The sequence below is a fragment of the Prionailurus bengalensis genome, chromosome D4 (genome assembly GCF_016509475.1).
Source record: "Prionailurus bengalensis isolate Pbe53 chromosome D4, Fcat_Pben_1.1_paternal_pri, whole genome shotgun sequence".
Classification (NCBI taxonomy): Eukaryota; Metazoa; Chordata; class Mammalia; order Carnivora; family Felidae; genus Prionailurus; species Prionailurus bengalensis.
Genome location: NC_057359.1, coordinates 86,127,582 through 86,155,066, shown reverse-complemented (window position 1 = coordinate 86,155,066; position 27,485 = coordinate 86,127,582). Strand labels below are relative to the sequence as shown.

At 46.2% G+C, this 27,485-nt stretch overlaps 1 protein-coding gene across 2 annotated transcripts in view; it reads right to left on the bottom strand.

Moving 5' to 3' along the window:
- GARNL3 (GTPase activating Rap/RanGAP domain like 3) overlaps positions 1-27,485 on the bottom strand; it is a 149,294-nt gene that overhangs the window by 58,794 nt on the left and 63,015 nt on the right. For both annotated transcript variants that reach the window (XM_043566978.1, XM_043566979.1), the window contains 4 exons: positions 24,116-24,190; positions 9,772-9,871; positions 8,103-8,221; positions 1,551-1,615 (listed from right to left, as the gene is read on the bottom strand). In XM_043566978.1, the coding sequence (XP_043422913.1) occupies positions 1,551-1,615; positions 8,103-8,221; positions 9,772-9,871; positions 24,116-24,190 (359 nt within the window). The remainder of the gene's footprint in view (positions 1-1,550; positions 1,616-8,102; positions 8,222-9,771; positions 9,872-24,115; positions 24,191-27,485) is intronic.

The window sequence follows — 27,485 nt, the reverse complement described above, 5'->3', positions numbered from 1 at the left end:
CTTTTTAGGAAAAAAAAAAAAGTCACAGAAATCGGAAGCCAGTGTAATTCTAAGTGTTCTTCTCAAAGCCGGTTAAGATTTATAGCTCCTTAGACGCAGCAAGGTATTTCTGTGCTTGATAAAAATGTTAACCTCTCCACTGAGGCTTTCATAGCTCAGGCTTCAGACTGCTCAGGAGAAAAGACAGAAGGCCTAGAGCAGAAAGGAGAAGGCCTGCGATTTGAAGAGCAAATCAAGCTTGAAAATGAGATATGAACATTTTTACTTCTGAACTCAGTGCCCTTCATCAGCCAGATGTGGTCCCTAACTAATGGAGTCAAGACTGTCCCTCCATTTAAGAGATGTTTCTGACAAGTGTGCGTTGTGGCTGGGACACTGAGGACATGATCTCTTCCCACCACCTAGCTGCCGATGAACAGAGAGTAAACCACAGGGCCCTGGGATAGCCGTTTATATTCACACAACACGGGCTTTAGTGGCTAAAGGCCCAAGCCTGGGAATGACCGGGACCTGGGTTTAAATCCCAGCTCTGTGGTTTACCAGCTGTGAGATCTTTGTCCAATCCCTTCACTTCTCGGAGGCTGTGATCCTTTCTTGTGGAGTGTAGGTGGTAACAGATCTACTCTGTGGAGGTGGTCTAAAGACTTTCTAAGAGGGGCGCCTGGGTAGCTCAGTTGGTTAAGCGTCAGACTTTGGCTCAGGTCATGATCTCACAGTTTATGAGTTCGAGCCCTGCGTTGGGCTTTGTGCTGAGAGCTCAGAGCCTGGAGCCTGCTTCGCGTTCTGTGTCTCCATTCTCTCTCTGCCCCTCTCCAGCTCATACTCTCTCTTTCAAAAATAAATAAACATTAAAAACTTAAAGACTTTCTAAGAGAATGTCTGTAGAGCATTTAGTGCTGTGCCTAAGAAGCTACCGTTACTACAATGTAACCTCTCGGGTGGTGACAGGGCAACAGGTAGCACCTGAGTGGTGGCATTCCTAGGGGTGTCTGGCATCCGGTATGGGGGGGGAGGGGTGACACGAGGCAGGGTGGAGAGGTGGGGGCAGAGCCCCAGCCGGGCACAGAGCAGCTGGATGTTCCATTCATTTAACTGTCTCTTTGCAAAGAATAAGGACATTCTTCCCTGAGAAGCATTTGCTGACATATGAGTTTCTGTTTCAAAGCAGGAAAATGAGAGGAAAAATATTTCTTGATTTTGTTTATGAAACCAAAGTATCTGCATGCATGCAAGAAAAAAGAAGGCAGCCACGCAGGCAGTTTGGAGATGCCTAAGAGGGGAGCTCAATTTTCACCACACACTCGCTGTATGGTCTTGGCTTTCTCTGAGCTTCCATTTCTTCCGCCGCACAGTGGGGAGGATCGCAGCACCCATCCTACAGACTTGCTGTGAAGACGCTGACATGCAGGAGGTAATGCAAGTCAGATGCTTGGCAAAATGTCTGCTATGTGGTCAAGGCTCCAGAAAGTAGAAAAGTAACATCAGATGATCGCAGGAGCAGAATACTTATAAAGGCTCCTGGTGTTGGGTTTCTATTCATGAGTACTCACCTTAAGATGGACTTCACAGAGAGAGTTTTTGTGGGACTGTACGGAAGGCATATTTTCTGGGTACCCTGGAAAGTCAAAGCACCAGATCAGTGAGGATTTAGCGATTTCCATCTCTGAAAGAGCCTCACCTGGCCATTTAAAAGAATATATGAATAAACACATTCTATGGTGGAGAAAATCTTGCTCAGGCTTGACAACGTCTTCCACCATCCCCCTAACCTGACATGTGCGGAGTTAAGCATTACTCTTCAACATACGGACTGATGGGTTAGTGTGGGGCTCAGATGAGCCACGTGACTGAGATGAGAAGGGGGTCTAGTCTCCGAGCCAAGAGTCAGATCAGCCTCCAAGACAATAAGAAAACAGTGTCCACGTGTCAATGGGACCTGAATGTAATACCTCCAAGTCAAAGGCTTTTGGAACTAGAAATCGCTCGAATCTTTCAGAGAGGGTTTCATAATATGTACTTCTATATTTTTCTGTGTTTACTACATATTTTTTATTTTATTATTTTTTCATATGAAATTTATTGTCATATTGGTTTCCATACAACACCCAGTGCTCATCCCAACAGGTGCCCTCCTCAATACCCATCACCCACCCTCCCCTCCCTCCCACCCCCCATCAGCCCTCAGTTTGTTCTCAGTTTTTAAGAGTCTCTTATGCTTTGGCTCTCTCCCACTCTAACCTCTTTTTCTTTTTTTTTCCTTCCCCTCCCCCATGGGTTTCTGTTAAGTTTCTCAGGATCCACACAGGAGTGAAAACATATGGTATCTGTCTTCCTCTGTATGACTTATTTCACTTAGCATAACACTCTCCAGTTCCATTCACGTTGCTAACTCTGTGTTTTTTAAAGTAGGCTCCATGCTCAACGTGGGGCTTGAACTCAGGACTCTGAGATCAAAGAGTTGTGTGCTCTACCCTCCAGGCCAGCCAGGCACCCCTCTGTGTTTACTATTTAAACTCTGTTTCTTCCTCTCTAAATGATACCCGCTGTGACTAACTGCTAGAATGCACTCAATAAATATTTTTTGCGTGAAAGCGAATGAATGAAAGGTTGCCTGAGTGGTTCAGTCCCACGTCCAAACCACCCAGAATAGATGAAGGCCACTTGCTTTATAATTTCCCAAAAAAGAGTGGTGCCTGAGTGTCTCAGGTGGTTGAGCATCTGACTTCAGCTCAGGTCATGATCTCATGGTTCATGAGTTTGAACCCCACATCAGGTTCACTGCTATCAGCATTGAACCCGCTTTGGATCCTCTGTCCTCCCGTCTCTCTGCCCCTCCCCTGCTTGCACTCTCTCAAAGATAAACATTTTGTTTGTTTGTTATTTTAAAGAACAAAAAAAAGTTTATTTTTGAGAGAGAGAGAGAGAGAGAGAGAGAGCGAGCGCACAGAGGAGAGGCAGAGAGACAGGGAGACAGAATTGCAAACAGGCTCCACACTGTCAGCACAGAGCCCAGTGCAGGCCCCAAACCCATGGAACCACGAGATAATGACCTGAGTTGAAATCAAGAGTCAGATGCTTAAATCGACTGAACCACCCAGGTGCCCATAAATATTTTAAAAAAATAATAATTTTCAAAAAAGATACGATACAGATTTGTAATCCACAAAGGATTTACACTACACATTTGGCAAAAGGGAATACGATGTAGTACACACATAAAACTTTCTTTCTAACTTTGACTAATAAAATTGGCAGCACAAAGGGTAAGAGCATTTCTTGTAGGAAACAGGCAAGGAAGGAAATAGGATTTTCCTTGTGTTTCGAGACGAACCTGCCAAACTCATCAGTCCAAGCCCTGAACACTGGCGTCGGGACGGACTTCCTCAACCTTGTCGAGCCCGTGACCTTTTCCAGTGAACTCAACCCCAGAGAACCAGGGCTGGGGAGGAGTGTGTCTTTCCAGCTAACCATCAGAAGTTGCATGAGGCAAAGCCCTTCTTATGGGTTCTCAATCGAGCAATGCAGTTTACGTTACAGAGATTTTAGAAGATTTCGGATACAGACGAGTATTATGATGGGAATAGGCATTTTCAAATTCCACATAACCCACCCACTGAAATCTGAGTTATTTTGGTGGCCTTGCTTTTGTGGCCAGCCCCGGCCTACCTCACACCGCGGTCACCTGTACAGGATGCCAACCCTTCTACAAGAGGGTCTTGAGTCTGACCTTCTTGCTCCTCCCCTACCTTAGCTACTTTTCCTTCTCACCGAACACGCCAAAACGCAGTTTTAAAGAGAAGTCCGGGGCAGCCTGAGGGGGGAACGTATGGAAGAGGAGAGGATCCAGCCCCTGCCTGGCTGACTGTAGCACCTGCATAAGCTGCCTACGTGGATGCGGAACCCCGGGCTCACGGGACGGTGGATTTGTATTTTTCTTCACCGCAAACTGGTAAAAGCTCTTCCTCCCTCATCTTCTCCCTGTTGTAGCTTTCCACAGTGGTTTCCGACAAAAAAACACCTTCTGGTTCTCTGTGTTCCGGTGGGACCAACACACACACGGTCAGCGCCGAGTACACGTACAGGCGACACCGAGCGATCGCTGCAAGGATACGGAAGTGCGCGTCGGACGTCACCCCCTGTAGGTGGCAGGCGTGTGTGAACAGGTGTCTAGAAGGGTGTTGCGGTGGTCATCCCTGAGTAAGTGGACTTGGAGTCTCTTCTTTTTACTAGCCTCATTGTCTCGTACAGATGAAATCTGTACGGTAAGTGTGAGTTGTTTTTTTAAGTCTTTTCTTTGTGTTTAGAAGCAATACAGCAGAGATAAACAGGACGGTCTCAGCTCTGTTTGAGAACAAAATGTGGGCTCGTGGAAGGGGAGAGGGGGTGCAGAGGCACGTGCTTCTGCGCATCTCCTGCAGCCTCCGGCACTAGTTTGGGGCTCAGAGGGGCTTCACAACTGACCCGTTTTGCCAGGCTCTGCTCTGGTTTCTCAGTCCCTCACTTTCCTTCAGCACCGCCACTCGGAGCTGCTAGCAAGCACTTGCCCTGCCCTGGCAACAACCCAGGGTCCAGACTAGAGGCTCTGGACAAGGCACTGGCACTTCTCAGTAGCGGGGGTAACTCATTAGGCCAGCCCCACTGCCTTCACGGGGGTCTTGGGGTCTGACTCCCTCTTCCTTGCCTTCTGCCCAGACGAGTCCCCAGAGCTCCTCCTTTGTCTTGTCTTTGTTGTTCTCTCTTTCTGGAATGCTCCCCGCCTGCCCCTTCCCCCTACCATTTATGTGGCTCGTTACCCTCCCTCCCGTAGGTCTCTTTAAATGTCACCTCCTCGGAAAGGTTTTCCTTGGCTGTCTGATCTAAAGTTGGTCTCCCGTATCATTCTGCCTTTGTTTCCTTCAGAGTGTTTGTCACAATTTACAATGCAGTAGAGACGACATCTTCAGTCATTAGAATAAGCAAAACTCCCCCCTGTACCTGCTCCTCCCTCCCAGTACCTGTTACCCTTCCCCGGTGAGGAGATGGAGTGGCTCTTACTGCCTGAAGGAAGAAGGCAAGACACTAAGAGAATCCATTCCAGAAAGGCGGCCAAAGGGCAAAACTATCCTTTCTTGTGTTGGTGGAAGGAAGGAAGAAGGAAGATAGGAAAAGCCAAGGTGTTAGGTGCCGGGGCCCTTGGTTCCGCCATTCAGAGGGCAGGCCTCGAAGAGGGTGCAGGGACGCTGCAAATAGATCAAAGTGAGCCCTGGAGACACCTCAGAACATGTGGACTGGAGGTTCACTTCCCAGGCACGGCCTTCCTTAGGAATCGAAGTCTGCGTAGAACCTGTTTGAACACGATGAGGGGCAGTGACTCAGCAGCTTCAAGCATGGAGGGTCAGCAAGATTAGAAACATAAGCCTGGAGCGGTGCTCCTGCCTCAGCCCACCTGCCCTGTGGCTAGCAGGGGAGGTGCCGGTGGCAGGGACAGACCTGAGAGGCTCAGCGGCTAGCAGAGACCTGGGATCAGGTCGCGGAGCTCACAGTGTGCGGTGCCATCACCGCAAGGGGCAAATGACCAGGACCACGGATTCCGGTGACAGGTGCATTCCAGTGACACCAAAAAGCCCAGAGGGGACCAGTTACATATGCGGTTGCTAGTTCAGAGACCGGATCAGCCACTCGACGAGAGAACACAGAAAGCCCCACGTGACCCCACAGTCCTCTTCTCCCGCCACTGTGAGGTCTCCTACACCCTCTCCCCGGGCACCCAGATATCCACTTCAAGAGGAGCAGGGGGAGAGGAAATCAGAGAGACTATTTCTCCAAAAGAGGCAGAGTCATCCAAAGAGAATATTTATTTATTTATGTTAAATGTCTATTTATTTATTTTTCAGAGCAAGAGAACACGAGTGAGGGAGGGGCAGAGAGAGGGAGAGAGAGAATCCCAAGCAGGCTCCATGCCCAGGGCGGATGGGGGCTTAATCCCACGGCTGTAAAATCATGACCTGAGCCAAAATCAAGAGTTGGACACTCAACTGACTGAGCCACCCAGGTGGCCCTCAACGTTATCTGCCAACACCACAGTGCATAAACTCTGCTTCAGTACAGCTATGATGATGGTGAGACCGAGCCCAGTTTCAGCAGCACGGGGAGAGAGGGGAGCGCCAACATTTTCCGCAGGAAATCAATCATTCAGGAGTAAGAGCTGACTCGGCTTTACATTAGATTTTTACCTTCAACCTGCCTAAAAAGAGAAGACTTCTGAAACATAACATGGGCGTTTATATAAACAGAGGCGGCACAGCACACAGGTTAGGCTGGACTTTGGTGTCATTCGTTGATTCGTTCAGTAAATACTTCTCGAGCTACTTCTATGTGCCAGAAACAGGGCTGGGTGAGAACAAAGCAGTTATATGTCCTCTGCTCTCATGGAGATCAGAGCCCAGTGAAAGGAACAGCACGAGTCAAAAGAATTACACGGAGAATTGATTACATACGGCACTGCCAGCTCAGCAGGCAGTCCTGGGTTCTGCCTGGCCTTGCCACCTTCTGGCATGTGACCTCGGCCATGGCATTTAACCCCCCTAAACCACAATTTCACCAATTAAGATAATGCATTGGGAAGATTTGTATACATGGCATACAGTAAGAGCTCGATAAATGTTAGATTTTATTGTTAACTGTGACTATTTTTAATCATCGCGAAAAGTTCCTAGTTACAACTTACTCGGTAATGGTTCCTAGAAATTCTTTCTGGGCTTTTTGAAGTTGCCGTATGTGTACGCACGCATGCAAACGTGTTGATGTATGTGTGTGTGTGTGTAAAAAAGTTACTGTTTTTTAAAGAGTGTGTGTGTAAAGAAACCACTGCTTTTTTAAGCGTGTGTATACAAAAAAATTACTGTTTCTTTAAGTTCCTGTATTATTTCCTTCCCCAAAAGATCTACGTGGCAATTTCTGAGATACTGTATTGCTGAGGTGAAAATCAGTGTGCAATGATTAAGTAATAGCTTTCAACAAATGCACCCATAAAGTGAGACCACCACATAATAGGACTAACATTTTCCGAGTGTGGTTATCTCGTTGCTTCTTAATTATACACTGTATTCACCCATTCGAGAGTAAAATGTTCTACCCTTCAGGTATCTAAGCAGTTTAAGATCTGATGATTTGGGACGTCGCGTAGATGTGGATTTTCAAATAACAGCTCACTTAATATAGTCCTCAGCACCCTTTGAGCCACAGCCCAGAACTTTCCCCAGTTTACAAAGAAGAAAATAGAGAGCATCAGCAATTTTCTCAAACTGACATGAATGAATTTGCTACTGCTGTAATTGGACCCTGGTTTGCTTAGCTCCAAATCCTTTGCTCTTTCTAGGGTCCATAGTGCCTATGAAAAATTCTCTGAGAAGCAAAGGAAGAAAAAAAGTCCGAGGGAAAAAAATGATTAATTTTTTTAAGTTAAAGGTGAAAGACAGAGACCAACCATAAGAATTCCCAGAAAAAGAATTCAGAAAAGAGAAGAAAAAGCAGCAATAATGAACCTAAGAGAATTTTCCTGAGCTAAAGAGAGGCCTGCATTCCTGAGTTGAAGGGACTTGCCTTCAGTCCACTCAGAACCCACCCTGGGCAGGGAGTACTTGTTAAGTCTTGAGTTATTTTTCTACCTCAGGAAACTGATGAAAGGGGCTAAGCCTCAAAAAACTTCTAGAAGTGCAGCTGACTCAGTGCTTGACTGAATGACCCATGGAAACAGGAGCACCCCATGGGCTGTACCGGGTAACAGTATTATATTCTTCCAATAAATTTTGTTTCTTTTAGTTGAAGGTGAACCGGTTGGCCAGTTTCAGTCTTAGTAACAGCTAAGGTAAATGCTCTGTAAAATACAGTTCTGTGTTCCACAGGCCAGAGACGGAGGGGAAGGGACATGCCCAGTTAGTGGCTCGTCGGGAAGAATTTGTGGTTGAACCCAGAGTCTGAAGGCCCCACTGCTCAAGAGTATAATCCTGAATATCCAAACTCAGAGAACCACATAGAAAAAAACTCACCAGAACCATTCTGACAAGGACACTAATAAAACTCTGGAGCAAGGGGGATGCTCCAGGGGCAAGCCAGGTACTTACTGTTTTCCTCCAAAGAATTGCACGGTATTGAGGGACGCGCTGATGGTTTTGGTCGGAAAGGGTCACGGACAAGAAGAAAGGGCTCTTCTCTGCATCATTTCCAATATAATTCTGATGGACTGCAGGAGAGAGTTTTAGAACAGTGAACATACAACTGATTCTTTCAGGCCCCGGTGGGAGTAGACAACTTTCCCTTCCCACATGAGCAGGGAGCAAGAATCCTAAACCCAGCTCGGAAAAGATTCTGATCACGCCATACTGATCGCGCGCTCCGATTCAACCTTGGCAGTGATCGGTTCAGAAATGTTCAGAAACGAACACGTGACCAATACCAGCCAATGAGACGAGAGGAGAAATGGGTCAGGGGGTTTCTGGAAAGGCTTCTTCACTCCTGAAGATGGCCTTCTCCTTGCTCTGGACATGGTGGTGTCTAGAGGTGATGCCTGGAATTGCTGCAACCACCTTGCGACCCTGAGGAGGGCCGGCCTCGATGACACCACTGAGCCTCTGAATCCACCAACTCTGGAGCCTGCCTTACCTCTGAGTTTCTTGGCATCTGAACTGATGGCACCGGTTTTCTCTAAAGTCCCCACTGCTCTGGGCACTATGCTTTCAAGCATTTGGGAAGGTGACAACTTTCCCACTGACTTCTTTCTTTATAAAGTAATATGCCTTGTCTACAGCAAGCAAACTTCTTAGAATAAAACAGTATCAGACTTTTAAAAAGACATCCTTTGCACCTGATCACTCTCATTTTATAGTCCAAGCATCACATCTTCTAGAAACACATGCATTAGCCTGATAAGCAGTTTATCTGGCTCCTCTCTAATCCTGCAACAGTGATTATTCTTCCATTTCCATTTTCTGCCTTCCCATGTGTGTTCACTTGAGCCCTTCACTTTAAATATACATCGCTATTAATGACTGAGCTCTTGCTGTGTGCCAGGAGCAGGGCTTAGCGTTTCTCCAGCGTATCTCACTGAAACTCCTGTTCTAACCTACTAGGTATGTATTAGTAATCCCTCCACTTTGCACAGAAGGAAATTAAATCTCGGAGACATGGAGAGTGACCAGTGTCAGGTCCTGCGGTTAAGAATGGCAGAACCAGGACTCAGACCCATTTTAGAGTCTCCATGAGGGTAGGGATGATGACTGCCTTGGCCAGTATAATTGCCTGGAGTGTGGTAGGTGATAAATAAATACCTGTTACTAGAGCCTACAGGACAATGCCTCTCCAGTTCTATATTGACCCTGGAGCTCAGGGAATCATTTCTTTCCCTCGTTGCCTTAAACTAAGTATTCAAAATCCGCTATAGACCTGTTTACAGCACTTGGTATATAGGATAGTACTTGGCACGCGCCTTGGTTAGGTCTAAAGTTGCTGTCCACCCTGCAAATTCAAATTGTCATTTAGAATATCTAACTCCCTTTAACTCCCAAGGGATGAAAATATATGTTTATATATAAATAACCCTAGGGCTGAGATTGGAATTGAATCTTCAAATCTACAAAAAAAAAAAGAAAAAAAAAAAAAAGCTTACTACTAGCCTGACATCAGTGTCCCTAAACTGGTTAGTTTCATACTTATAGGGCACCAGAATAAATTACACTGACACTATTTTTCATTTTGAATATCCTTTCTTCCCAACCACCATAATGGCATAGTTACCTTGTCCTAAAAAATACTTGAAATACCATCTGGTGTGGTATTCTGGGTTTTCTAAGTGCACGTCTGTTCTTCGCCACGTACCTGGCAGGGCAGTTGCGTTCTGTAAATGAACAAAATTGTGTCATTAAGAGGTTTATTCAGAAAGTAAACAAGAAGCTGGCAATGAATCAGTGGCCAAAGAACCAGAAAAGTCATTGTCAAAAGCAGACACACAGGACTGTAACCACATGTCCTCATTAGAAAAGACAACACATCCACGTCACAGAAGCATTCGAAAGGTCCCTGGGGCACAGGAAAAAGAACCGAGTGATGGGTTCAGCTATTTCCAACTTGAGTACAGCTTTCTGGTTCGAAGCTCCAAATATTTGGCAGTTGGTGCCCCCTAGAGGCATGCCCTTCTGTTTGGTACCCCTGTAACAGGCACCTTTCACCTGGAATGCATCTCTGCAGCCTCTTATTCAAGTAAGAATGTTTTTGGTGGAATTTTAAAAATTTGTCATGAAATAACACAATTCGTGGGGGAAATATGGATAAACATAATGAGTCATCTGAATCTTCTCCCCAAAGATAATCACTATGATTTGGCAGGGTCCCCACTCATTGTTTCTTACACATGCGTGCATGTGTATTTTTCTTAACAAAACACAATCATACTGAAAATGCGGTTTGGAACTCCACTGACATGTACATTGTGCCATGTGTATACAGCAGACTGTTGGAACGTAAGTTTCTGATTCCAACACGTCTCTTATGATTTACTAGGTACTTGTGGTCACTTGCTTTAGCATGTTGAAGGGGTTTCCTTCAATTGTGAGCTTACAAAGGGGCCACTGTTAGGAATGAATATCGAATTTTACTGCAAGTTTTTTTTGGCAGCTACTGACAGGATAGCTTGAATTGGGGAAAAAATCATAGTAATGTAATGAATTATGCTACTGGCTCTTCTGATGTTGAATGGCTCTTAGATTTCTGGAATACGTCCTACTAGGTCATGGTATATAGTATCCTTTTGATACATTGCTGGATTAGAAAAAATGAATTATGTATCATATTTATTAGTGAGATGGGGTTACAGTTTCTTTTCTGTATGTATTTCGGTCATGCTTCAGGGATTATATTACTTTTTTAATGTTTATTTTTGAGAGAGAGAGACAGAGAGACACAGCATGAGCAGGGGAGGCGCAGAGAGAGATGGAGACACAGAATCCGAAGCAGGCTCCAGGCTCAGAGCTGTCAGCACAGACCCCGATGCGGGGCTCGAACCCACAAGCTGTGAGATCGTGACCTGAGCCAAGGTCAGATGCTCAACCAACTGAGCCACCCAGGTGTCCCGGGGTTATATTACTCTATAAAGTGAATTAGGACTCTCTTTGTCTTGCTCATGCTCTGGAAACACTGACCCTCATTGAGAGAGCTTTAAGGGCCAAGGACCAGGCCAAGCACTTTCTGTGCATTATCTCCATAGCATCTCCGCCAACTTTATGACCTCGATTTTATTTTATCTCCTACTTTCAGACGCAGAAATTGAGGCCTGGAGACTTCAGCTATGCTGCCTAAGGTTGTGGAGTTCATAGGCAGTGGAGCCGAAACCGCGGTCAGTGCCCATTTGGGAAATTTTTTTTTTTCTTTTTAAACATTTTAACCATTATGTCACCATCTGGGTTTTTATGTTTTGCCCTTTTACTCAAGGAGTAAAAAAGGAGGTTAATGCTTAGCATTACTGTGCTTTTATTGAATTTTCTTGAATTAAAAAAAATCAGCTAATTTACATTTATATATAAATATATATATTTCATATATATATTTACATGTAAATATTTATATATATACACACACATATACATATTTTTTTAATTTGGCAATAATTTTGAGCTTACATAAATGTTGCAAGAATAAGACTGCAAAGGACATGTCTATACCCTTAATCAGATTTAGCTGTTAATATTTTATCCCATTTATTCATTTGTTCACTACTCTCCCCCCCCCCACACACAAATTTTTTTCTGAACATTTAAGGCTAAGATGCATAAATATCCCTTTATGCTAATGCTTTATCCCTAATGCTTCAGTGTGTACTTCCCAAGAATAGAGCTATCTTCTTACATAACCACACTATAACTTTTCCAACTTTTGTAAATTTAACATTGATACAATACTTCCGTCTACCATCTGTATTCCAATTTTGTCAATTGACTCAAAAATGTCATTTAAAGCATTTTCCCTCTTGAGTTCAGGGTGATTTAGTTGGGTCTCTTCAGACTCCCTTCATCTGGAACATTTCCAGAGACTCTGTCTTTTACCACACTGACATTTTTTTCAAGAATACAGCACAACTTCCCCAATTCCTTATAATAAAGCAAGAATTAATCCTTCTGGGTTTGTCTGATGCTTCCCCACAATGAGGTTCGGGTTACGCATAGCTGGTCAGAATGCTACATAAGCGGAGCCTGTCCTCAGCTTGTCCTATTTCCAGAACAGATAGATGGCTGTTCCTCATTGGTGATGTTAGTGCTGATCACCTGTTCAAGATGTTGTTGCCTCTCAGTCTTGACCTTTTGGTGTGACTCAAGAAGAGCCATAATTGGATTTTGTTCCCAGTAGAATGTCTGGGTGATTCATTGTCAACAGTGTTCACTTTATAATAATCAACCACCGGCAGTGCCAGTCCACAGTCCACGATGCCTCTGGGCAGCATGCAGCTGTGGTCTGACTCTGGGGTCCACCAGCCAGCCTCAGGCATCAGCTGACCAGACACAGGTAGGGTCCAGCTAAGGCAGCTGGCCTTAGCCGGTCAGATGCTACTGTGGTGGGTGCCACTGTACCCCAACAGCAGAGCCTGGAGGGGAGACTCTGAGGGAGGCAGGCCAATTAGGCCTCTCGAGCTTCTCAGACTTGCACGGCACAGCGCCCAGATCTTAGCTCTGTGCTTCTAGATTTGTTAAATGTCACCCGTGGGCCCATTCTACCTCCTCCTCAGGATCTCTGTGGGCGGGGCCCTGGAATTTGCAATTTCACAAGCATCCCAGGTGATTCTGAGGAACACTGAGTCTTGAGAAGCAATGCTCTATGCCAGGGGTTCTCAAAGAATCCAGGGAAGGCCGTGAACTTGGGTGAAACAAAAAAAATCTTTCTTTCCCTACCTTCTAATGAAAACGTAGTGTTTCTTTCAATTACAAATGTATGCAAAAAAAAAAAAAAAAAGGTCACAGATATTTTTAGAACTCATTACAGGAACTGCAGACATCTTAAATACTGTTTGCAATTTTCATGATTCAAAATTACGGTAGTTGCAAGACCTGCTGCTGGCCTCATTATTTAACGTATTGATAAAAAACCACATATATTACTGCCTCATATATTAGGTTTAAAAAAATCATTCCTAGAAGTACTTCAGCACAACTGTTTTCCTTTGTGATCTCATGTGTTTTGTTTTACGCGTCCAAAAATATTCTGAGAAGGGGCCTGCAGGCCTCACAGACTGCCAAGGGGGTTAATGGACATAGAAAATGACCCCCAAACTCCAGATCTTCTAAAGCCCGAGTCTGTCTTCTCCCCTCCCAGAGGTCTGAACACTGGCCGCCCCAGAATGGAATAACAAAAGACAACACACAGCCCCTTGGAAGGGAATCTCAGAGTGACACTCTGGCCAGTGGCATGGACTGTATCTCTATTGCGTAACAAGTGCCAATCATGAGGGTTGTTTTTTTTTTAATGTTTATTTTGGAGAGAGAGAGAGCGCATGTGGGTGCACATGCAGGGGAGGGGCAGAGAGAGAGGGAGACAGCAGATCTGTAGCGGTTCCTCGCTGACAGCAGTGAACCCATGAACTGCAAGGCCATGACCCAAGCTGAAGGTGGATGCTCAACTGACTGAGCCACCCAGATGTCCCTATGAGGGCTTTTTTTTTTTAATGATCAAAAAGTTACCTACTTAGGATGCCTGGGTGGCTCAGTCACTTGAGAGTCCGACTTCACTCAGGTCATGATCTCATGGTTTGTGGGTTCGAGCCCTGCATGGGGCTCAGAGCCTGGAGCCTGCTTGGGCTTCTGTGTCTCCCTCTCTCTGCCCCTTCCCTGCTCGTGCACTGTCTGTCTGTCTGTCTGTCTCTCTCTCTCTCTCTCCCTCTCTCTGCCCCTTCCCTGCTCGTGCACTCTCTCTCTCTCTCTCTCTCTCCCCCTCTCTCTCTCAAGAATAAACATTAAAAGAATTTTTTTAAAAAGTTACCTACTTTTGACTTCACTGAATCCTTAACTAAAATTGGGGGAGGAGAACCCAACACCAAAAAAGTTGTGAGTCTCGCAGGGCAAGACACTTCCTGTCCCTTGTTAAAAATCACATATGATGAGGCGTAAAGACAAGAATACACACAAGAACTGACAAAAGAAAGGATACTAAGCAAAGAAACAAAACAAAGAAGCACCTCTGTCCAAAGACCCCAGAACGACTCTAAAAATGAGTTCCAATTTCTGATGATAAGTAACCGAAGTGGACAGTATAAAGGGCACAAATCTTGAGTGAATCATAAATGATATTTAAAATATGTATATGCCCTTGTGTGACCATTCCCTGGATCAAGACAGAAAATATTGTCAGTACCCCAGAAGGCTCCTTCACTCACTTTCCCCACTCAATACCCAATCATACTCTGAAAGGTAACCATTCTCTTGACTTCTGTCACCACAATTCATTTTACTTGCTCTTGAACCTCACAGAAATGAAATCAGATCATGTGTATTTGTTTGCGTCAGGCTCTGTTCTTCAGCATCGAGTCTATGACATTCATCCAGGTTGGGGATGTAGGAACAGTTCATTCTCTCCTGTTGCCATGTAGCAGTCCCCCATACGAACGCCACAGTGTATGTATTCACCATTCAGTTGATGGACATACGGACTGTTTCCAATTTGGGGTCATTAAGAATAAAGTCCCATCAACATTCTTGTGTCTGTCTTTTGCCGGACATAAGCGCTCACTGCTGTTAGGTACACATCCGGGGATCAGGGGAGACAAACGTTCAGTTTTAGTGTATGTTGCCAAACTTCCAAAGGGGATGTGCCAATTTGCACTACTGGTAAGACGGGGAGAGTTCTAGCTTCTCCACATCTTCTGACCAGCTCTTAGCATGTCATTTTCGTGTTAGCAGTTCTGGAGTGGGTGCAGAAGTGCCTAACTGTGGCTTTAATCCTGCAACAAACCCTAACTCTTTTAAGGATGACCTACTGCACAGAGGATTTCAGAGATACAGAAACCTTGTTTGCAACATTTAAGGTGACAATGACACCAGGAACACTTTACTTGACATCAACAAGCAAGTTCAGAGGAAATATTTTTTTAATTTTTATTAAAAAAATTTTTTTATGTTTGTTTATTTTTGTGAGAGAGGGAGGGACAGAGGGTGAGCAGGGGAGGGGCAGACAGAGAGGGAAACACAGAATCTGAAGCAGGCTCCAGGCTCTGAGCTGTCGGCACAGAGCCCGACACGGGGCTTGAACTCACAAACCACGAGATCATGACCTGAGCTGAAGTCGGACGCTCAGCCGACTGAGCCATGCAGGCGCCCCCAGAGGAAATATTCTAATGGGCTCAATTGCCAGATAACTAAAGCTTAACACTGCAGATGCCCACACTTAGGCCATTGTTTGTTTGTTTATTTAATTAATTTATTGGTTAGATGTTTATTTTGAGAGAGAGAGTGCGCATGTTCACGGGGGAGGGGTAGAGGGAGAGAGAGAATCCCAAGCAGGCTCCACACTCACCACAGAGCCCTAAGTGGGGCTCGATCCCATGACTGGGAGATCATGACCCTAGCCAATATCGAGAGTTGGACACTCAACCTACTGAGTCACCCAGGCTCTTACTATGTTATGCCCTTTGAGATAAAGGTTTGCTAAAAGGCATTATGAAGAGTAATACATAAACTCAAATTCTTCTACGCAACAGATGTGCCTGAACATGCCAACAGTGTTCAATGAGTCCTGAGACTAAGAAATCCGGAATCATCCCTGCATTGAATTCCAAGGCCCACAAAACCTCTTTGTTGACCTTCATGGTCTTTTCTTCACCTCGTTTATACTTGTGGGATGAGAAGGTGAGAAACTGAATGAATCTGCCCAGGATATTTTGAGGAGAATGTAATCAGAATCCACATATAACACCCTCATTTTATCTGACTATTCGCTCATGGTTGACTTGAAGCAGGAAAGCCACACAACATGGGCTACAGACGAGACCCCTCGTTTTATATAATGCCTGGGAGTTTTCACAGTTTTTTTCCAGAGTGAAGTTCAGTTAGTGAGTGAATGCATTTATTTCAGTTTCTAGGTTTAAGTTGCAGAGGGAACACTGGCAGTAAAGAATATGGTCTTTAAAAAAAAATACACTAAAATCTTTGGAATTGCAAATGGAAATGTAAGCTGGTTGAAAAAACTGAAACCACGCATAAATTAACATCCCTTTCTCTTCCCCATCTTCCACGCCCTGGTACACAGCCTTTCCCTCTAATAACCATTCTACCAGGTTGGTACGGATAGTCCCAGACCTTTGTACGCATTCATAAAGGTGTGTTTGCTATGTACGTACGTGCACACGTCACACGTCCGCATCCACGTGCATATATACACATACATTCATAACACACATGTATATGCATATACACACAATATCTTTTCATAAATGGGATGGTTGTGTAGCTATTACACTGAGGCTTATTTTTTTTCCACTAAAGAAAATATCTTAGAAATATTTCTATACCGGTACATTCAGATCGACCTTGTTCTTTTTGACTATATGGATTTTTAAAAAAATTAAACACTACTGTTGAGTAGAGATGTGCAAAATATGTAAACAGCATAAAAAGGGCTTGACGTGGAAAGTTCAGGTTTTCCGACTTCTTTCCTGACCTGCCGCTTCCCTTCTCCAGAGGCAATCGCTGTTAAATTCTTCTGTGTCCTTTTGGAGACTCTCTTGCATATTGACAGACATATTTATCTTTCTTTTTGGTTGCTTTTAAGGAAATGGGATGATAAACTAATCATTCCGGAACTTGCTTTTAGGACTAATCCTATCGTGAACATTTTGCTATGGTATGCACCAAAGCTTCATTCTTTCTAACAGCTACTAAGCATTACACTGTATAAATGTATCATAATTTATGTAATTATTCCTCTACTGATGGAAATGGAAGTTGTTGCCAGGTGTTTTTTTTTTTTTTTTCTATTTTAAATAATGCTATAATACACCTCCTAGCAGCACTGCTGGCCAAATGGCATACACATTTTTGATTATTGCTAACTGCCCTCCCAAAAGACTGTACTTGTTTACATGTACCCCAACAGTGTGTAAGAGAATCCTCCCACGTGAGGGAAGGGAGATTTATGAAAAGCTCAAAGACTGTCCCTCTGTTCCCCAATATACTAATTGATATACACAAGTGAGCCGTAAGGGAGGTCGCCAGTGATCCACCCAGGGGTCACACTCATTTTAATTAATAATCTGAACGAGCACGCAGATGGCAGAAGCAGCACACTGGAAGGTATCTTAAAGCTTCTCAGGGCGTTAGCTAATAGGACAGGTGACAGAATCAAGATGTCAAAAAAACCTCTTGACGATAAGCAGTTATGAGACACGCTGATGAGATGAAATTCGGTATGGACAATGCAAAACCCTACTCGGGGACAAGTCCAAACTGCACGAGTACAGGACGGGGAAGGCCAGGTGCTGCAAAGCAGGGACTGGTGCTCATTTTACCCACCAGGAAACCGAGTCTCGGAAAAGTTGGGTCGCAAACTGGCGAGTGATAGAGCTGAGGCGGGAACCCAGGTTTGCTTGACTCCCCAAACGGTCTACACACTACACATACCATGACGCCACCTCACAGCCCAGTAAGAGCGCACGTGAGAAAACTGAGGTGAGGGGTAGCATGTGGAAGGTTCTTAATGAGGCTTCAGACAAAGAGAGCGTGCAAAGGACAGAAGGGGACGAGTGTGCTCCACCCTGTGGCTGTGGGGGGTGCACCCGGAGCCCCGAAATCAGTTCTGAGCACCTCAACTTGACACTAAACAACCTCTCTGGTGGCCAAGGAGCAGCAGTGAGGCTGGCGATAAGTGGAACGGAGTCCACGTCTTAGGAGAAAAGCAGCAGATGTCCTGGAATGCTTGAGGGCCTATCATGCTGAAGAGGGCTAAGCCGTACACCGTGGGCTACAGAAAATGTAAACAGAAATGCTGAGTGGAAAATACAGATGATCAATACCATCCCATAAAAAGAACCCTTGGAATTTCCTGAGCGACGAGGGTAGCAGGAGTTTCTTTTGTGGTAAGGAGGTGACACTTGCTGAGTGTCTGCAGAGCTGTAGGATGGGCCTGGCTGTTGGAAAAGACCAAGCCTTGATCAGAAGCTTGCAGCTTCCAGCCCCAAGGTGAAGCCTGTGGGAGGGGAGGGGCTGCAGAATGACTTAATCATTGGCCCAACGATTTGATCATTACGCTTACGTGCTGGAACCCCTTCGTGATGGGGTCCGGGGATCTTCCATGGTGCTGGGAGGATGGTCCTCCCGGCAGGAGCATGGAAGGTCCGTGCCCGGTGCATCTCTCCCATTTGGAGGCTCCTAAGTCGCACCCTTTGTAATAAACTGGTGATAGTAAGTAAAGTGCTTTCTGAAATTCTGAGTCGTTTTAGTAAACTATTGGACCTGGGGGGTGGGGGGTTGTGAGAACCTCCGACTTTGCAGCCAAGTGGGACAGAAGTGTGGGTGACCGGGGACCTGATACTTGCACCTGGTGTCTGAAGTGAGGGCAGTCAGAATTGAACTGAATTGTAGGACACTCAGCTGGTGTCCAGCAGAAAACAACTGATGGAGGAGGAAGCAAGTTTCTCTTTTTAGCAGGTGTATTCAAGCAGGGGCCGATGAGCTCCCTGTGGTGAAGTTGCCGCAGGGGCTCATGACTCACGCAGGGTGCGGGCCTGGCCTAGATGAACTCTAAGGCAGTAAGGAATAGTTGACGGATGGGTGCTGATCTGCAAACTTCTTATCAGTCCAGGGCCAAGTGTACAGCCATGGAGAGCAAGCATCTAGGAACATTTACAAGCAACTTGAGGTTCCTGTGACACCGAAGTCATGTTCAGTGGATTCGTTTCTTTAAATAGAATCCAGACCTATCTGGGTATTAGAAAATTTGGTGGGGAGTTATACCAACGGGGTGCTGTATACTGGTCGCGCATAGGAGGGCCACACTGAGTTCTATGAGCGATTGGAAATAAAAAAGTGGGTCCTTGGGGCGCCTGGGTGGCACAGTCGGTTAAGCGTCCGACTTCAGCCAGGTCACGATCTCGCGGTCCGTGAGTTCGAGCCCCGCGTCGGGCTGTGGGCTGATGGCTCCGAGCCTGGAGCCTGTTTCCGATTCTGTGTCTCCCTCTCTCTCTGCCCCTCCCCCGTTAATGCTCTGTCTCTCTCTGTCCCAAAAATAAATAAACGTTGAAAAAAAAATTAAAAAAAAAAAAGTGGGTCCTTTACCATCAGTGGTCTCAGAAACACTGCTCGGCCTCACTGTGACATCCCTGGGACCCATCCTATCTGGGTAGGGCTTTTCTTCTTACTTTGCACCAAGCCCCCTCGATGTTTTCCCCCACGGTACTTACCAAAATTTGCTATCCTCTTATTGTGTCTGTGTTACTTGCTGTTTTGACTGCTCCCCCTGCCAGTCTAAGAGGCCACCAGGGCAGGGACGTCCGCAGTCTTACTCCTGAGTGGCCAGTGCACTGGCTGTCTGGCACCGAGAAATGATCCAAAGAATGAAGGTGGAATGACTTGACATGCTGCGTGAAAGGCACTCCTGATACAGCTTGGGTTTTGGGTAATGATGGGCTAGGTCATTCAGCCCATGCTCCCACTGAAAAAACTAAAACTACTAGAAAAATATTAAAAACATCTCCTTAAAAGCCCTGGAGTGCTCGTAAGATAGTCAGGAATTACCAGCCCAAACAGGCAAGAGGGAAGCCAGAGAGGTAAGAGGACCATGGATATCTTTTCAGCTTGAGGATACGCGTCAATCCTAGCAAAACTAAACTTGGGGCAAAGAATCAAAACCCCAGACCTGCTGAAGCAGGGAAGTCTAATAGGAGACCCAGCCCACATGATGCTAGGGCCCCAAAGGGTTACACGTCGAAGGAAAACGTGAATCAGAAGAGACCCCTCTACCCCAAAGACTAGAGGGCAGGTTGCCACAGTGCGGAGCAGAGCCAGGCGGGGAGCGCCTCTGAGGTGTTGTGTCCACAAGCCAGGCTTCACGTAAACTTTCAGCTCCGTTCTGCATCACTGGGGTGGTTTGGGAAGTCTCAAGCTGGGAATTTAGTTTACGGTGTCTGGCAAAAGAAAATGCAGACCCTCACTCAGATTCTGACACCGGCTCAGGTTTGTTTTTTCCCCCATCACCAAGCATTTCCCCGACACCAGCTGGGTGTTCTGAAACCCCACTCCATTCTGACACCATCTCCCTGGAGACAGCCTCAGATCCCACAGGTGAAGGGCTCCGTCCTACCAGACCGCCTTCCTTCTGCCACAGATGTCTATCTCAAGACCAGGTTGTCATTTGTCCTTCTGACCAACTGGCTACAGATTGGAGGTTCCAATGACCCCCTCCTGTGTTCGATTAATTTGCTAGAGCGGCTAACAGGACTCAAGAGAAACATTTTACTCACTAGATTGTTGGCTTAACTACTAACTAGATTTATTATAAAAGGCTGTAACTCAGGAACAGCCAGACAGAAAAGACTCCTAGGATGAGGTATGGGGATGCCCTCTGGGCCTGCCACTCTCCCCACATCTCCCGTGTTCCCCACCCAGAAGCTCTCTGAACCCCGTCCTTTGGGTTTTTATGGAGACTTCATTGATCGATTAAATCACCGATTGAACTGGGATTGATTAAATCATTGGCCGTTGGCAACTGAACTCAGTCTTCAGCGCTTCTCTTCTCCTTGGAGGTTGGGAGTCAGGGGTGGGATGAAAAGCTCTACCCGCTGCAAGTGGGTGGGAAATTTCTCTAGTAGCCAGGCCCCCATCCCTAGGGGCTTTCCTATAGTCACTTCATTAATGTGACAAAAGATACCTTTATCACCCTCGCACTTAGGACACTCAAGCGTTTGGGCAGCTCTGCGTCAGGAAGTGGGCCAAAGACCAAATATATATTTCTTATTTTGAATCACAAGGTAACATTGCCTACCAAAAGGCAGCTCAGCCTCGGTCTCCTATTAGTCCTGACAATTCATTTTCTAGAACAACACCGGCACACCACTAGGCGGCTGCGTGCACAGAGAAACACAGGACACTACCACACCACGAGCACAGGCCGGCTTCACATACTGCAGTTCTCCGTCACAGATGGTAAAATCAGCGTACCGATGATGTGTAAAGAAATCAAGGCAAATTCGACATTATCTTCAACGGAACGGTAAGTCTAAGAAGTGACTGAGCCGGGGCGCCTGGGTGGCTCAGTTGGTTAAGGGTCCGAATCTAGATTTCGGCTCAGGCCGTGATCTCACGGTTCATGAGATCAAGCCCTGAGTCGGGCTCTGGGTGCTGACAGCATGGAGCCTGTTTGGGATTCTCAGTCTCCCCCTCTTTGTCCGCCCCTCCCCTGCTCACACTCTCGCGCTCTTTCTCCCACAAGATAAACAAATAAAAACTTAAAGAAAAAAGGAAGTGACTGAGCCACCTTGAACTAGACAATGTTTCTTTGAAATGATACGAAAAGCACGAGCAACAAAAAGAAAAAAATAGATGGACGAGACATTAAATTTAAAAACTTCTGCGCTTCAAAAAACACAGTCAAGAAAGTGAAAACACAGTCTGCGGAATGGGGGAGGATTTTTGCGAATCGCGTATCTGATAAAGGTCTAGGATCCGTATGGTCTAAACAGCTCTTAAAATTCAATAAAAGGAGAAACAGCCCAATAATGAAATTACTTTGCAATTTGTTTCTTTGTGTGTTTGAAAAATTTTAAGCAAGCTCCATATATTGTCCCTTCTAGTGCACTGACAGCTTTAACTAACTTAGAGCAGGCCAGCTTTTTTTTTTTTTTTTTTTTTTTCCCTGAGTCTCATGTGGCACTAAGGTCTTTTATCAGAGTGTACATTACACTGGCCGGAGGCTTTTAACTAAAGACCATCAATACAAAACACAGGCGCAGCGCTCCAACTCAGCGCTCATGCTCAGTGGTTCAGGTAGAAACAAAACTGAAAACAGTGTTTGAGCCCTGATATCATATTTCCCAGAGAAGCAATCTGAGACAGGACTGTGTTTTGAACACAACAGACCACAGTGATTTGTGAAATCAATAACTCCACCAAACGGTTCCAAAGATGTTAAGTGAACTGCCCACAGTCACGCTGCCGGTGAGTTGCGGATTCACCATTTGAACCCAGGCGGTCTGACTCCAGAGCCTCCGGAGGCGATTTCTAATCCCTCCGGTCCAGAGGCATGGCCAGAGGACTCAGCCAGGTGCGGAGCGTTTCGTGAGCCTAGGACCACATTTAAGTCTGTCTTTGGAAGTGTGGATTTCCTCTAGACGTCGGTTCCGGCAGGGGGCAGAGTGGTGCTTACGTGGGGTGGGGAAAGTCCAGTACAGCTTGCTCATTCGAGGCTGGGCTAACGTTCTGCAAAACTTTTGGTAGCACGAGGATGTCTTGAGGCACGAAAACCTCTGGGGTCTCTTGGTACTTAGGTTTTCAAACTAGAAACTCAGCACGGTGGCTGCTAGCTTTGTGAGCACTGGAAAATGAAGACTTAAGTGTTTCTGCTTCTGGCTTAGCTCCTGGGACACAGTTGGCTGCCCGAGTCTGCGGTAATAAGACTGTCTTATTTCAGGAGCTGGGCCATTTGGGGAGGGCTGTTTCCAAGCTTCAGAAGCAAATTCCCCCGGGAGTTCCTTCCTCTGCGTGGGTCAGTTGACATCATTTTGGAAAAGGAGTAAGTGGGCGCCTATTCAGAGGTCTGGCCTAAGACGGGATGGCCTCCTCATGCCTCACGGAGCAACGGCGAGGATACCATGTCTGGGTATGTGAAGTTAAGGCCACAGCTGAGATGAGAGAGAATCTCCCGAATGCCGTGGCCTTTCAAGTTAAATCCACAGCCTTTCACCAAGAATCTGATTAAGGAGGTGGTCAGGAAAGCAAGGCTGGCAAGACAGCGGCGATCGTGTTAACAACCACAACCACAACCACGATCACTCTTACAGCTACCGCTTATTGAGTGCATGCTAGATGGCGGGCACAGTTCCAACAGCTTTATCAGCTTGGCTCACTTATTCTTTTCAATAATCCTGAGACACTTATATTTTATAGATGAAGAAACCGAGGCTCGGAAGGGCTGGGTCACTTGCTCAGGGACATACTGCTAGAAGGTATAGGGAGGTATAACTTGAACCCAGGCTTGGCTGACTCCAAAGCTGGGCTAGGGGCTGCTAAAGCACTCTGACGGCCTGTCTCTCAGAGAGGGAGCAGAGAAGGAAAATGGGGGATTACACCAGACTCTGTGTGTAGTTCTGGGAGGCAGACCTCAAAGAGTAGAGTGGGCAGTGGAAGTCTGAAGAAAGACCAGGAAGGTGCATCCCTGCGGCCAGCAGCAAGGAAGACCAGGAGACCCCAGAAAGAGGGCTTGGGCCCAGGGACGGTGGACAGGCACCCTGCCCTGGTGTCTTCTTGGAAGAAAGACAACATGTGGTACTTGCAGTAACTCTTGCCTCTCTCTCCCGAGCCCTGTGTTGCTCACGTGGCACAGCCAAGCCGACTAGCTTGGCCAAGGGGAAGAGCTGGGATTCTGGGGCCAAACACAAAAGGTGTCATGGCTGTGAATTCTTCTTCGGTTCCACTGCTGGCAGACTACACCTTTATGTCTCCCTGGCTTTATTATAGATCTTTTTCTTTTTTTTTTTTTTTTTAATGTTTATTTTTGAGAGAGCGCAAGCGAGAGAGGGGCAGCGAGGGGGGACACACAGGATCTGAAGCAGGGCTCCAATTCGTGAACCATGAGATCATGACCTGAGCTGAAGTCGGACGCTCAACCGACTGAGCCACCCAGGTGGCCCTATTAAAGATCTTTTAAAGGGTCTGCATCACCCTATTACCAGCACCGTTCATACAAAGAATAATGGCATTTTCCCTTCACGTCTGCTTCAAGTGAAGCTCTAAAGAGCTCCATTTAGCTCTTCCTAGGCTGCACTGAGGCAAGTGTTCTGTGGTAACGAGCATCACAAACGCCTCACTGCTGTATCGCAGGTGCTACAGCCATGGCTTAGCTCCTGGGGCTATAATCACATGCTTAGTGACAATACAGGGGGACGGGGCTTCCTTACCTCATCTGAAGAGCCATTTTCCACTCTGAATCTTCCAGCCCTTTGGATGGCTCCATCGGCGTCACTAGAAATAAGCTAGGAGACAAGAGAGCTCTCAGTTAGGTAGCTGGGTCACCATGTGGGAAGCCCCTTCAGTCCGTCTGTGTCCACCCCATAAGTAAGCCAAATCCTACGAGAGCCGGAGGGCCCAGCCTAGAAGAGAACGGTCTTTCTGAAGCTCTGCCAGCCAGGCCCTCACACAGTCGGCCCCCACAGTCTTTAGGAAGCTGAAGAGTGAGGACTCCCTGCCCCCTACAACCCACAAGAGTAGGGAAACAAGAGCATCAAATCTAAACGTGAACATTTGAATAAAATCTAAACGTGGCCATATTCCAAAACTGAACAAATATTAAAGTAACGCTCCCTGGAAAAACAACCTTAATACGCATCACATGTGGACAAGCGCAGCTCACAGATGGCAAAACTGAAAGCCAAGTCTCAAGTTCGGCCGTCTTCACAGGAAAGCCTAAAAAACAATTAATGGCTGGCATGAACTCAAGGCTCTACTAACATCACAGAAAGCTCTTGTGCCTCAGTTTTAAACGGTCTCCACAAGGCCAATTAGCCCCTTCCCAGGCAGGCAGGCTCAGTGTGAGCTCTGGCAACATAATGCTTGCAAACAGGCCGTCTTCAAGAAGCTCACTGGTAGGGTGACATGAGTGAGATCGGGCGTTGGTGCGTCAGTCCGAAAATGACTGATCCAAGATTTCATTTATTTTCTCCCAAAACGCCTAGATTTCTCAGTAGCAATTTGGGAAAATGACATGTCTTTTTTTTTTTTTTTTTAACTTTTAAATCTGTCCACAATTTGTAGCAAAGATGTGGCAAAAATTTCCATTTCCCAGACTCATTAGAAAGTGCTTGCCCCGGCAGGGGTGGGGGACACTTCTTACCTAACTCAAGACTCACCTGGTCAAACACATACACAATTTCTTAAGAAAGATTGTTAGCTCATAGTTTTGCTCGTGTTAAGAGACATGAAGGTGTGGAAATGGAAGAAAATCAGAGGAAAACTTCCCAAGGACAACGATTTGCAAAAGGCTTATAAATCTTTTCCACAATAATTATAAAAATAACAGTATCTATTTTTTCAAAAATTTTACAAATGTTTATTTTTGACAGAGAGAGAGACAGAGCATGAGTGGGGGAGGGGCAGAGAGAGAGGGAGACACAGACTTGGAAGCAGGCTCCAGGCTCTGAGCTGTCAGCACAGAGCCCGACGCGGGGCTCAAACTCACAGACCGCGAGATCATGACCTGGGCCAAAGTCGGACACTCAACCGACTGAGCCACCCAGGCGCCCCAACAGTATCTATTTTTTATTGAGCGTTTATCCACGCCCTGTACTCTTCTGACCTTCACATGCATTGTCTCATTTAACTCTCAAAACAGCAAAACAGGTGGGTACCATCACTGTTCTCATTTACCAATGAGGAAACTGAGGCAGAGAAAGGTAAATAAAATAACCAGTTGTAGTCACATACTGGTTAGTACGTGGTAGGCCTGGGGATGTGAACACAGGCAGACAGACTTCAGAAACCCATTATCCTTACCTAACCGTCCACCATGGAAAGTCCACGAAAAGGCGCAGGTTTTAAACCTATTCTTTATCTTGCAAAACCATTTCTAAAAATAAATGAAAGGATTTTTATATGTATGTTTAGCTATTTATGGCATCAGATTATTCCACGGTCGGTAAACTGAAGATGAGCCACAGAGACTGTGTGGTATAGAATTTATCCCTGCCTGGGGCACCTGGGTGGCTCAGTCGGTTAAGTGTCTGACTTTGGCTCAGGTCATGATCTCACAGTCCGTGGGTTCAAGCCCCGCATCGGGCTCTATGCTGACAGCGTGGAGCCTGCTTTGGATCTGTCTCCCTCTCTCTGCCCCTCCCCTGCTCGGTTGCGCACACACTCTCTCTCTCTCAAAATATAAACATTAAAAAAAAAGAACTTAACCCTGCCCAACAGAAGTGTGGCCTTTGGCCTCGGCTTCGGAGAGGTGATCTCTGAGCCCTGGAAATGTTCTGCAGGAGTGTCTATTTACCTGGGACTTTGAGCCGTACAGGAGAAGAACATGAGTTGTGGTGGGGGCTTTGGGTTACACGGTATGAGATCTACCTCTGGACACCAAGGCTCAGGTGAGCCTCCCTGGTGCATGTACTGCCACATGTCCTTGCCAGGAGGAGTTAATGCTGTCCGTGACCCCACTGGGAGAGGACACCAGGAAGCTGCATATGGAACCCTCCTGGATTCTGTCCCGCGTGCCTGTTCCCTTGGCTGATCCTAATCTGTAACCTTTTGCTGTAATAAACCATAAACGAGTTTAACAGCCTTACCTAGACTCTGTGAGTCTCCTTCTGGCAAATGATTGAACCTGAGAGTAGCCCTGGGGACCCCTGTGCTCTGTAGTGAATGTCAAAAGTGAGGTCTGGTAGGCTGTTGCCTAGTTTAGAGAGGCCGATTCTAAAGTATAAGGGCAAGATGAACGCAGTTCTCCTGGCGTCACTGCCATTTTCACAGGGGGAACTATAGAGGATTCAGTGTCAATTTCTTCTTTGCCTATGAGCTTCTACGCATGGTCTGTTAAAATATTAAAATTTAGGCCACAGCAAACAGGTTTCAAGTCAAGTGTTCTTGGTGTAGGCTGCCTCAAGGGCTTTGGGAGAAGGGTTCTGAGGTCGCATCTGGAGAGGAAAGAGAGCTGCAGTCAATTAATTACGTCTGACACAGGTGTATAAAGAGACAGGAGGATGAGCACTCCCCTGAATTAGAGGTTGGTAGATACAGTCCTTGCTGGAGCTGGTGACAACCAGAATTCAAAGGCTTGGGAGAAGAGCTGACAGTCATTCACTGATTCACTCATTCACTCATATAACAAATACAGAATGTCGACCACTATATTCCAGACACTGACGGGCACAGGCAATAATGCCCTTTCCTGGGCTGAGATCAGAACAAGAAGGTTATTGCTTGTCTTGCTTCAAAGGTTCAAGAAGCAGAAAGGAAGAACATGTTCAATGATCTGATGGCTGGAAGGAACCTGGCTCCCTCTGAACTTAGGATCCCAAAACCCACAGGCACTGAACTCGGGCCTCAGGCTGACCTGGTTTTAACTCTCTCGCCTTTCCCGTCTCTACCACCAGCATCCGCACCCAAGTCGCTGTCATCTTTCCCCCAGATGACTGCAACCGCCTCCTAGCAGGTTGATGCACCCAGGCACCCTTGCTTCTCTCCGACCCAGTCTGCACACCGTAGCCGGGCGATTTTGGCAAACTGCATCTGTGACTGTCCCACGATCTCACCTCTGTCCACACTGCTCCTTTTCACCAG